General features: G+C 45.7%; 1 protein-coding gene across 2 annotated transcripts in view; it reads right to left on the bottom strand.

Annotated features, from left to right (window-relative positions):
* The window catches only part of TWIST1 (twist family bHLH transcription factor 1), a 92,120-nt gene extending 81,466 nt beyond the window's left edge, over positions 1-10,654 (bottom strand). The window contains exons 1-2 of one of the 2 annotated variants that reach the window (XM_026678046.2): positions 9,675-10,594; positions 4,699-5,917 (exon numbers count right to left, since the gene is read on the bottom strand). In XM_026678046.2, the coding sequence (XP_026533831.1) occupies positions 9,706-10,350 (645 nt within the window). In that variant the 5' untranslated portion in view covers positions 10,351-10,594 and the 3' untranslated portion in view covers positions 4,699-5,917; positions 9,675-9,705. Of the gene's footprint in view, positions 1-4,698; positions 5,918-9,674 lie in introns of those variants that run through there. The other variant, XR_015745918.1, reaches the window with a different exon arrangement.
* Between the last annotated feature and the right edge of the window lie 1,568 nt (positions 10,655-12,222).

Genomic DNA, 12,222 nt, shown 5'->3' with positions numbered 1-12,222 from the left:
ATAATATTGATTTCCACAAAGGTGAGCAAGGCTAGGAGGAGTCAGAAATCAAGAACTCAACACTTGCTTGGCTTACAAGTAAGATATGTGACTGTCCAGATGTTAAATCTCCTTTAGACCTGAAGGTTATTCTGGAGATCTAATTAGTCCTTGAAAAGAGGGGGGTGAGGAAACGCTACTTCCAATGAAGCAGACCATAGTATTACAAATGCACGTTCCAACTGGACCATTCTAATTTAGAACTTAATTATCTCAAAATATAATCTCACGTGGTCCATTTCAGAATAAGGCAGTTTGTTTCTTTATTCTTTTCCTAAGCAATTAAACACTCTGAAATTAAATCTCACACTTTAATAGTAATTACTTGGAAAGACGATTCTTTTAAGTGATGGGGCTTTATACTCCCTCTTTAATAAAGTCTACATCGCTTTGAAATGTATGCTCTCATTTCGTCCCGGTTTTCTTTGGTTTTGGTATAAGTGGGTTTCCTGGAAGAAAATGTTTCCTGCGATTCTGAAATCAATGACTAAGAGGCAGGTGATTCGAAAGTAGGTCTTCCTCAGAAACAAATCCTTTAAATTCAAAAGGATTTACTGTTATAACCTTGTATACTTTGTTAGGGAAGGATGTTTTCCTGGAAATAACCACGAATATACGGATCTGCAGAAATTGCGGCATAAATTGATCAACTGCCAATTCTTAAATTTAGCAGTTTTATGACTATGGCTCCAATGAAGACGGTTCAGATCACGATCAAACTCCAGGCATAGCAGCCATTTTGATTTAGTGGATTCAGAAACGTTCCTTTTGCTCAGACGAGCATTTTGATTTCCTGCACGTGTTGCCGATCGGGGCTAGGGTCCAACCCCCTGAGATCCAGATAACTTCCCATGAAATGAAAGAAGCGGCTTTCGGGCGTTTTAAGTTTGGAATTACAGCGTGTTTCGAGCTGCAGTTGGCAGAGCGCTTCCCTGGGAGGCCACCTCAAAAATATCGGGGAAGTTACTCCGCAGAGTGAACATGCCGAAACCGCACGGCAACCTTCTCTCGCTACGGTTCAGAACAAATCCCTGCATTACTCCATCCTTGAGCGGTCCTTCCCTTCATCCGCTTCTCTCAAGGGCACCGAATCCTAGTTCGATTTCCCACACGCTTCAATTTGTTTTGTCGTCCCCCCCCGCCCCGCAACTTAAAAAAAAAAAAGACATTAAAAAGTTTCAGGGGGAAACCGCCTGACATCATTAGACCAGGGACAAACGCTCACTTTGAAGGATGCCTGGGCAGGACTTCAAATAAAACTGTATGCCTGAGAAGAATTTGATACAGGACTTGGGGAAAATAACTAGGTCAGCCTTTGCCAAACCATGGAATGTGCAGGAAAGCTCCGCGGACTCGCCAAGTTCCAACCCGGGTTTCTCCGGCGGGTGTTCACCCTCCACCTCCCGGGTTAGGCGAGGAACCCACCCACCCGAACAGGGAGGCCTCGCGTCGCTTTGAAGCTGATTGGCACAGAAACTTCCCAGGGGACCTTACAAGGTGAACAGAAGAATGTAACTTTCCAGAGTGACTTGGGTCGCCTTCAAGAGTTCTGATGGGGCAGAGACCCTGCCTCTTGCTTCTCGTCCCAGCATCCGCCGCTGCTGAGACCCCGGGTCCCGAAGGAGGGAAGCCGAGAGTCAGCAGTCCTGATTCTTTGGAAAGACGGCCGACGCAGGTTTCCAAGCAAGACCCCGAGTTCGGGAAGGAGATTTTGATGCCTCCCCCGCCTTCAAAAAGGCACGAGGAGCTGCTGCGCAGTTTCAGTGCTTGCGTGGCTGTTCTCTTCCACGTCTGGACTCTTCAGGCGCCTTGCACTACAACGGCCATCCCCGCCCGGCAAAACTCGGCCTCGGGTGATGATGGATTGTAAGCCCATACATGTGGGAACGCCAGATGGAGAAAGGTTGTCTCTCCTTCTGGTCCGCCCGGCCACCTCCCTTTGATCTTTCCAAACGCCTGTGTTTCTAACGTTCTGGCGAGGGAGGAAAGCGAGTGGTCTCAAAATCCGAGCAGGCTTTAATTGCGATTTTCCAAGTCAGTTTGGAAAAAGGTAGAAAAGGTATCGATTCCATGCAGGTTTCCTGAATTCAGTGATACAGGAAATCAGGTATAGATTGTGAGAACATTTCTGAAAGTTGTATCCACTGCCTTCAAAAGGACTGGGGCTGATGATGGGCTAACCCAGTCGCAAGCACCCAGTCCTGCTTAGAGGTATAACTCCATCGTCGATATGGAGCCTAGTGACCTCAGGCACGGACAAACTGTCTAATCTTCTGCCAAGAATAGGAAGTGGTTTCCTTTTGCCTTTTTCTGGAATGTTTTTCCTCCCACTGGAATTCCTTGGAAGTGTCCCCTTCAAATAGTAACCAAACCCAATCCTGCTTAGTTTCTCAATTCAAACAAGCTCAACCAGGTGCTGCTTGGTTCTGAAACAAAACCTGCTACTGATTGCAGGCGCTTCCCCCATCAGTTGTTTCACTTTCATTTCAGCTACAAATCAAAACAAGCTGCGTTGGAAATCAGCGGCTGTTCCTTCCCGTTAAGCCGCCGGTTTGTTTAGCACAGACTGCAAGGCAGACATCCTATTAGGATATGCAATGCGTATGGATATATACTTTATAGTGCAACCCTAAGCGTGTTCTATTCTCGAACTCAGCTGAGTTCAGTGGGGCTTGTTCCATAATAGGTGCGTTTAGTATGATAGTCATAAATAGCCATTCTAAACTTACTTAGTTGGAAAGAAAATCTGCTGAAAATCAAAGGGACACAAAACGGTACATCCAGTTATTTCTTTAGAAGTGTGCTGGCTGGTTCAAACTAAGTTGATTCTAAAAAGAGATGGACAAGGGTTGATCAACTCTTTGCCTTCTTGTCCTGAAGTAAATCACTTCAGTTAAATAGGAATATTCTTTGCCAACTGTTACAGTAATGGATTAGATTAAAATTGATTTGTCTTTACTTAAAATTAATTAAAAATAACAGAACCGAAATGTATGCAATGATTGTTCATGCTAGAAATCAGCTTTGATAGAAACTGTTATGGCATATCTCCCAACTCTACCCCAAACATAATCAAAGCTGATAGCCACCGTAACTTAGATTAACGTTGTAATTATTATGACCATTATAATAACAGGAGCAACCCAAGAAAGAGAAAAGAACATGCAGACATAATTTGGTGTCCTACCTTTCCACATTGCCCAGAAAAGGATCTTGTTTGGGTCTCTAGGTTCACATTTGAAGGTTTCCCTTAAATATTTCCGTTCTTAAACCATTGGCCCTTAGGAAACCAAAGCACCGTCTTCATTTTTTTTCCTTCACGATGCCCTCTGCCCATATATATTTCTTCTTAATAAGCCAGCGAAAAATTTCCAAAGTCCTGGCTAATCAGCTTTAATATACCTAGGTTCTGCTACTTCAAACATGTGTGTTTTTGTGTGAAGAACTATACACACATACACATATTCGAAGTGTAGAGAGTCAATATATATTCTGTCGAGAGGTAGATAAGAGGCTTAAGCTAGCTCAGAGTTGTTAATAGGTAGATAAGGAAAGACAAACAAGCGAGACAAGAATGCCAGCACAATCTAGGCTAAGTAAACACCACAAACTTCGAAGGAAACCCGCCACTTTAACATTTCTCTTAGAGTTCTCTAAGAGTTAGAAAGGAGCAAATAGCAGTTGCAGGCTGGGAAGCCACCAGAATCTGAAGCGACCTGAACAGAATTCCTTCATGATTCGGCATGGAAGGAAGACGTCAAAGTCTACTTTTGATGCTTTCCTCCTTGAGCTGCTAGCGTGGAAATCTGAGAGAGACCAACCCTGATGTTTCAGCTATATCTCCAGCCCACGTGAGCAGAAAGACAAGCTGATGGGCAGCAGCAGGGTCTTGTTATTCAAAGCAACCCCCACCTCAAGAAAGGGTGCAGAGGGTGCAAGCTGCGATTTGGACTAACTGCATAGAGCCCCTGGCTCTAATTGCCATTGGACCTTACTTGTATAAATGGTCCACTGGGATTCATCCCTTTACTTCAGCCCATAAAAGGGAACTCGCCTTTGTATCTTTAGACTGTGAATTGAGGGGTTACTTAGAAATCTGCAAAGGGAACACAATCTGGCATTTGCTAGGTGTTGAAGGTGTTTGCATCCTTTTCCCAGTGAAACGCCAGAAGACAGAGCTTCCCTATATCAGGAAAGCAGCAACAGGGATATTTTTTTTTCTTTTAAAAAGGAAGTGTTGCTTTGAAATAATAACTGGGAATATTCCTTGGCAATTTGGTGGAAATGAATGGGATTTGTTTCATGTTATTTTGAGCTTACCGGATCTATTTAGTCTGAACCAACCTTTCCCCTGACGTTTTCCAGATGTAATTGGACTCTGACTCCCATCACTTCTAAACCACGTTTACACTGGTTGGGCAACGCATTGAGAGTGCCAGTTTGAAGACCGGGTGATATAAACATTCTAAAGCTTACAAAGAATCAATTATTTCCAAGTTACGCTATATTCCCAGTTATTAGTTTCCCAGGTATTAAGCCTCTGTGCCTATGCTAATTAAATGTTAGTTAAAAAAAAACCAAAGGGGCTCTTGAGTGTCCTTTAGAATAAATCTAACCAATCCCTTGTCGTTGTCTCAAAAAAAAAGCATGCACTTGAAGTGTAATTGTGGATGATCCGTTTATTTAGCACTGCAACAAATCTTAACATAGATTTCCAGGATAGCAAAAAGCCTCTACATTAATAAAGATACTAGATATAGAGAGGGCAATAGTTTTTCATTAAGAGAGTGGAGGAAGAGATTGCACACATTTCACTGCTTTTGAACCTGTCAAGTACTTAGTTGTTTTGACTGAAAGAGGGTTAATATCTGAAGCTCAGTAAATCCACAAACAGAATCATAAAGCTGTCTCAATAATTAACACTCCTGTGTCTATCAGTAGCTGGTTTATTTGCGCTTTCCCCCCATTTGTTTATATTTCCCTCCTGTCTACTACTCTCACCCCCTCCACTTCTGGATAATTCCAGATCTATCTGCCAGTATTATTTACCATGAGTTTCAAGTCTATTTTTCTCAGTACAGATCAAACTGTTAATTTTCTTTAACAGTTCAATGTATTTATTGCAGAAAAATATACAATGATATTTACAAAACAATCATCAAAATAGGAATGCATTTAGACACCGGATCTATTTGCATTTTAACAAGGGTCATCAATAAATAAATAGAATGATTCATTTTTGTCCCCCGCACCCCCCCTTTTTTTCCAGGAACAATTCCAAAACAAAGCAAAACTAATAAGGAACCTGAAATATTTTGCTCATGAGAGTTTGAGCCAGTAAGGTTTTGCTGCTGAAATGGTTTTTGGGCGGCGGGTGGGAGAATTTCCCTTTCTCACTCCTTAAAAAAAGGGGGGGCTCGTTGTCATTAGATCTGTTCAAAAAGAAAGGTGGGGGACTCCAGTAACATATTTCCTTTCATGAGTGGCTCATAAGCTCTCTAGGGAATGCATGCATGCAAAAAAGAGGGAAAGGAAGTAGGGGAAAAATTCCAACATTCTTCGTCAAAATGGTAAGGGGGGGGGAAGCTGGTTCAGATTTCGATCAGAATGCAGAGATGTTTGGTAGATCATCCAGCCTTCACTCTGGATCAGCCACCTCACCGTCTGAGGGGCTCTAGGTCTCTTGCCTCAATTGCTCTCCCCACGCCCTGCTCTTTGCAACCTGGACCAAGAACGGGTCTACATTTCCAAGAAAATCCTTGGCGTGCTATAGTCTGAGAAGGGGGGAAATAACCCCGGGATGTGAAGTGAGGGCGAATCCAATTGCAGAGTCTCTACTTTGTCCATTTTCTCTCCTTCCCTTTGAGAACAATGTTATCTGGGAGGAAAAAAAAGAGAGAGACAAGAAGGGAAGGGGAGAAGGGAGAAAACTGTTACTAGAAAAAAGAAAAACATTAACCCTCTTAGAAAGAGAGGGCGAAGCGAGAAGAAAAAGCTTCTTTTCGCGACCCTCCAGAACTATGACTCTGCTCGTTTCAAGCTGCGGTTTGCAAGGCTGCGTGAGGGTGTGAGTGCGAGTGCGCGTGTGTGTAGGGGGAAATTAAAGCACAAAGGAAGGCGGATTGGAGGAGGGGAGGTGGAAGGAACATTGGCAAGGCATGAAATCAGGAAACGCGCCGAAGGAAGCGTCACGGAGATCTATCTCGGGCGAATCTAGTAAATGGGGAATACATTATCCTCCTGGAGCTTAACTAAATTCTCCCTTAAATTAGCCCTCGCTCCTTTTTGGGGTAACTTGGTTCGGGAGCCGGAATTCCTGAATTTTCCAGTCGCCTCGTGGGAAGCAGCCACGCTTAACCACCTACTGTATTGTGGGAACTGGATGGGGTTAGGAAGAATGAAAATAATCCGAGTTGATGTGTGCTGGCCCACTGGCATCCTGGATCAAGCATTGGCTCCAAGAAAACCGAAGAAGAACGCGCGAAGAATTGTACAGATATTGTAAAATTCTACACGCCCATCACATGCAACCGCCGAAGCTTTGGAACAGGGTCATTGGCCTTGGATTTCCAGCGAATGAGATCTCAAGGTTTTTGAACAATTTGACCGAGAGCAGTCTGGCGTTTAGCCAGCTTTATCCACCGATGGAAGATCTGCCGCAGCGATCCTCTTCTATGCCCCCCCCATCCCTTAGCTAAGAAGTTTAGCCTCTTTGACTTTCGACCCCAGCCTAGTTCTCTCCAATCCCCCAGAACACCACCAGTTCGGCCCTCCCAGGCTGCAGTTACGGAAAGGAAGGGAGGGCAGAGGGGACCAAGAGAGGGATCGGCTAGTGCCTTTTTCTCCTGATCTACTGCCTTTTTGGACACTTTGGACTTCAATACCCCTCATTCCAGCCAAATGGGGCCAGGGCTGATCTGGCAAGGGGGGAAACTGTGGAAAGGCTCATCTAATCCTCTGAGCCTGATCAGATTTTCTCAGACATAAATCCAAATTGCTTGAGTTTAATAAAAGAAGGATTTCTGGATAATTATAAGGATTTTTGCAGTTGATTCTCCCATCAACTCCAGTTGGTGATATTTCCTCCAAAAGAATGCCAGTTATAGGGTAGGAAGTGCTGATTTTTCCCCCCTGGGCCTAAGGCTGCAGATAAAGCTACCACCCTCAGTAGGACTTCTGAGTAAATAGGCACCAGTTCAAGCTTGAAGCTTCTTCTTGGTCTCCAATCCAACTTTCTGGAGGACCTTTAATCTGTGAGGTGGTATTTCCATGTGCTCATATTTTTTTTTACACCAATACATTTGATGTAAAAAAATAATTTAACCAGTTGCCCTCCCCGCTCCCTCAACTCAGCAGTGCTAAACTCCATCTTACCTGGGAGTAAGACCTGTTGTATTCAGTAGGATAAAGGATCATGTATTCTACTCACACTGGTACAAGTCAGTTCCAACAAAATAATGTGACTTGCCTCAGAATTACATGTATTGTTGCCAGGTAATTCTAGATGCCTTTACTCTGGAATATGTAATAGGACTTAATAACTAGTTCTTCCTGAAGGAAAATAATGTGTGTTTGCAATGCCTGGCCAAAACAGAACAATTCATTTTTGAAAGAAGATTCATAGCTTTATTTGGGTATCCTGCCACTTTCATGCAAGTAAATAAAGCTCTCCATAGGTAAAATAACTTGGCTCTAAAAATGAGGCTCCAGTTTCCATTACTATTTTAAAAATCCTTTGATTCTGTATTAACAGATTTAACTATATGATCCCATGCACACTTTATCCTGATGAATTTTCTAGTAGGAAAGTATGAAAAAAAATGTTAGAAGAGCTAAAGTTTTAAAAACACATTAGGCTTCAGGCTATTAGCACCATCAATGCACATTTCTAGGGCAAGATCAGCAAATATTACAAGTGGAGATACTCTAACACAGGGCTATTTACATCATAAGTCTGCATAGGATCTTGATTGCATTTCTATAAAAATTATGGGCTTTTATCAGCTATAATCTGGGGCAACCCTGGGACAGTAATTCTGGCATATGTGCTTTCAAAATATGTTGTTTTATGTTTTGTGACACCAAATGAAATTTCTACCCAAGCACTCCCTGTATTACCATTCTCAAAATAACTAGTAGACCTTTTGTAATATAACTGGCTTTACTGGAAATAGTTAGCCAAGAAAGTCTAGCAAACAAGACTTTTAGCTTGGGATCTGCAACCTCCACCCAAATTTTGGTAAGTTGAATCCATTTTGTGTTTTTTCTAATTTTTTTAATGAGAGGGAAAGAGGGAAGAAGAAGAAGAAGAAGAAGAAGAAGAAGAAGAAGAAGAAGAAGAAGAAGAAGAAGAAGAAGAAGAAGAAGAAGAAGAAGAAGAAGAAGAAGAAGAAGAAGAAGAAGAAGAAGAAGAAGAAGAAGAAGAAGAAGAAGAAACATGCAATTAAGCACAGCCACCATTACACCCACCATCCCTTCCTGCAATTGGGAATGTGTGTGGAAAATCCAAGAGGTGCTAGCAGGACTATAAACATTCCTAAGGTCAGAGTGCTCCCAGGAGAATCTTGGAAAAAGATTCTTCTATGTTGCTCATTTACAGATATTGGTGGACTTCACTTTGCATAAAGCAAGAAGGTGCACAAGAAGATGAGCCTGGATATGTGTAAGTGTTCTGGAGAGAGAGAGAAAAAAATGCAAGAAAAGCTTATTTTTCTTCAAGTATATGCTCCTTCCAAGGGGAAATATTGAAATATAATAAGTGGAAATAAAATGGATAAAAATGAAAACACCTCTGAAGGCAAAGGATGCAGAACAGGGAGAGGTTGTGCTTTGGAGAGAAAACCTAACAGCTGGATTTTAAAGAAAGCTTCATTTCCCTTGCCTAAATTTCTATAGGATTTTTCTAATAAGGCCAAGGGATGGCCTAAAGTCTTGTTAAAAATCAAGAACAATTTTGGAATATGGATGAAAGAAGTGGAGTGAGTAAAGCTGGGTCAGGGCTTGAGAACAAGATGAGTACTTGAGCTGGGAAAATCTCTCTGAAAACACCTGTGGAATCAAGATTGCTCAAGGATTAGCTACCCTGGTCCTTAATTTTCATGCCAAAGACAACAGGGTGGCTAAAGTGGTTGATAAGATGTTCAACTCCTTTTACTCCTCACTCAGCTACCCCCACCTTGTGGTGGCATAGCTCAAGAGAAGGGGAAGGCTACGTTGGTACCCAGAGGGACATCCAGAAGAGGATTGAGATAACGAATTCAACCCTCTCTAAAGTTGCAGAGGATTCCTCGCAGCCTCTCTATCTTTCTGAGAAAAACCCCTCACCCCCCTCCATTTCTGCTGCTCTGCAAATCATCAAGGGACTCCAAGGTCGAGGACCCTGGTGAGGGGAGAAAAGTTCTTGAAAACCTGGCCCCGGAAGCCTGACTAGATTCCTTGTAGGAGTAGTCAATTGTGTTTTCAAAGATCTTTGAATTCCGGAGATTTCCAGGCAGGATATCCCTGGGGAGCGCTTACTCGGCACTCCCCCCCCCCTCCCCGTACAGCCAGTCCCTTGGAGGTCCTTAGGCGACCTCCTCGCGAGGGTCCCTCACTTCCTTAGCCCGGCCCCGCTCCACCGAATCCTGCGCTCTTACCTAAAGTCTCCGGGCCAGGCTGAACAGGACGCTAATGGGAAGCGGACATGGACCAGGCGCCTTCCATGCGCCAAACGGAGAAGGCGTAGCTGAGGCGCTCGTGGGCCACATAGCTGCAGCTGGCCATCTTGGAGTCGAGCTCGTCACTCTGCAGAACCTGGTAGAGGAAGTCGATGTAGCGAGCGGCCAGCTTGAGGGTCTGGATCTTGCTCAGCTTGTCCGACGGCAGCGTCGGGATGATCTTGCGCAGAGCCGCGAAGGCTTCGTTCAGCGACTGCGTGCGCTGGCGCTCGCGGACGTTGGCCATCACCCGCTGCGTTTGAAGCTCCTCGTAGGACTGAGGGCTGCCGCCTCCGCTGCTGCTGCCGCCTCCGCCCGACTTCTTGCCTCTTTTGCCTTGCGCCGGACTACACGGCTCCTCTGCCGAGCCGAGACCCCCGCCGGTCACTCCGCCGCCCCCTCCGGGGCCTCCTCCGCTGACTCCTGAGGCCGCCCTACGGCTCGAGCGCCTCTTCCGTCCTCCTCGTTTGCCGGCGCCTTGAAGCTGCGGCTGCTGCGGCTGCGGCTGCTGTTGCTGTTGCTGCTGCTGGCGATCGGGCTCCTCTTCGCTGTTGCTCAAGCTGTCGTCGGCGGGCGAGACTGGAGAGTTGGACTCGTCCTGCTGCTGCTGCATCATCTCTGGGGCCAACCTGCGGCACACCGAACAGCCCTTTGGAAGGGGCGAGGGGGGCCGGGCGATGCTTACCCAGCCAGCTCCCCGCGGGTAGATCCTTGGCCTGCGAGAGTCCAGATGAGGGCGGCAGCAACGTTCAATTGGATGGGAGAGTAGAAGCCATCGGGAGCCGAAAAGAAAAGCAGCGGAGGAGGGAGAATCTCTGGCGCTGTCAGCTCCCCTCCCGAGGGCTCCTCGGAGCTGGCTGGGAGTTGGGCGAAAGTTGCAGCCTGGGAGGCTCTTATAGCTCCTGCTGGCGGAAAGTTTGGGGGCAGCGGTGTCATTGGCTTGACGTGGAGAAGGAGGGACTTTGTAGAGGCTGAGGCGAAAGTTTCCGCTTCCCCCTCCCTCCTCTCCACTGCCTTTCCCAGACCGTTAGCCAGAGAACGGAGGAAGCCCCTTCCCCAAGGCGCCGGCTGCTCTCAGAGGCTGTTACTCTTCTGCCTTCCCTTCCCCCTCCCAAACATACCAGCCTTTGAAGGGCTTAGGAGAAACGGGTTATAAGCACCCCGATTCCACCGGTTATCCTTTCCTGAGATCCTCAAACTTTTTCCTTCCGAGGCGGCCCGCTTAAATACTTCCTTAAAATCCGTCTCAGCTCCGTCTAATCGAGAGGCATTGCTTTCCATGCTATCGTCGTCTGCTGGAAGGAGGGCCGATTTATGTCACAAGATTTACTTCCGAGTCATTCCTATCTGAATGCGCGATGAGGGTCGATTTAGGGTCGTCGGAATTGGTTGCCTTCACTGGCCTCCAAGTGCGGAAGAAGATAGTGTTAGCCCTTGGGTCTGGGGTCCATTTTCAGGCAGGAGCCCCACTACTATTGGGCCAATTATGTCCACCACCAAGATTTCAAAGTCTTAGGCAAAGTTAAACTGCGATCCTAAATAAGTGCAGTTTTCCGCATCGAAATCAAGTGGTAGTTGTATGCTTTGTTTCCAAATAAGGAGCATTTGCATCGGTATATTCCAGACAACCCAGCAAGAATGGTTTAATGAAACCCCATTTCACTAATGGCCCCTAATTACAAGTAGAGTGTGAACTGGGTTTGAGGAGAAGGATTCCGCTTCTGTCAGGAGTGGATTCCAAGAATATCAAATGGGACGGTAATTTTACGTCCAGAATGTGAACTAATTCGGGGCCATGTTACATTCCAGGGAGCCTGTTTAAATGCATGCTGAATCGAGTTGATGTTGGAGTCTCACTAGATCTCCCCAGGCGCGACTTGGGGGATTAGATTCCGACGCCTCGGTCACGGCGTCCGGTTAGTCATTTAGAGGACCAGAGATGCACTTTCCAAGGATGGCCCTTCAGCCCTGCTCGCTTCCCTAAAAGCCCCAGCGCCTATTTCGGGCAGTCTGCCCAAAACGTTGATTTCACGCAGTTCTTGGACGCTGGATCAGAGGATGACTGGTTTCGTGAGCGGAGAGGGGGGAGTTAATGGGGGAGGGGAGAAAGGAGAGAGAGGTTACGCCTTGCGGTCTGTCAGAAATCAAGATTAGAGTGCCGTCTAGCTTCATTTCTGACTTCTAAAGGCAGAGATCCCAGGTAATTATCGACAGATGCGGCGTTTATTGTAACTTCCCTTCCATTGCCCAAAAAGACAACTGCTCCTTGCTAGCCGACAAGCAAAACAAGAGGGACCGAAGATATCCTGCCGCGTTCTTGCTTCTGAACTGGGCGGGGAGATCTTTCTAAAGGTGTCCGAATAATCTATAAACTCGAGGTGGCGTTAGCATTCAGATACTGTTTGGATTGCTTCCTTCCACAGCGGAAAGACAGCGAGTTCTTCTCCAAAATAAACTGGACCAGGATCCCTCTGTTAGCCAAATAACA

Source organism: Notechis scutatus, chromosome Z, assembly GCF_049901735.1.
Source record: "Notechis scutatus isolate UNSWTSFEM ecotype Mainland chromosome Z, rNotScu1.2, whole genome shotgun sequence".
NCBI lineage: Eukaryota > Metazoa > Chordata > Lepidosauria > Squamata > Elapidae > Notechis > Notechis scutatus.
The sequence above is the reverse complement of the archived record's forward strand: the minus strand, read 5'-3'. Positions and strand labels throughout refer to the sequence as shown.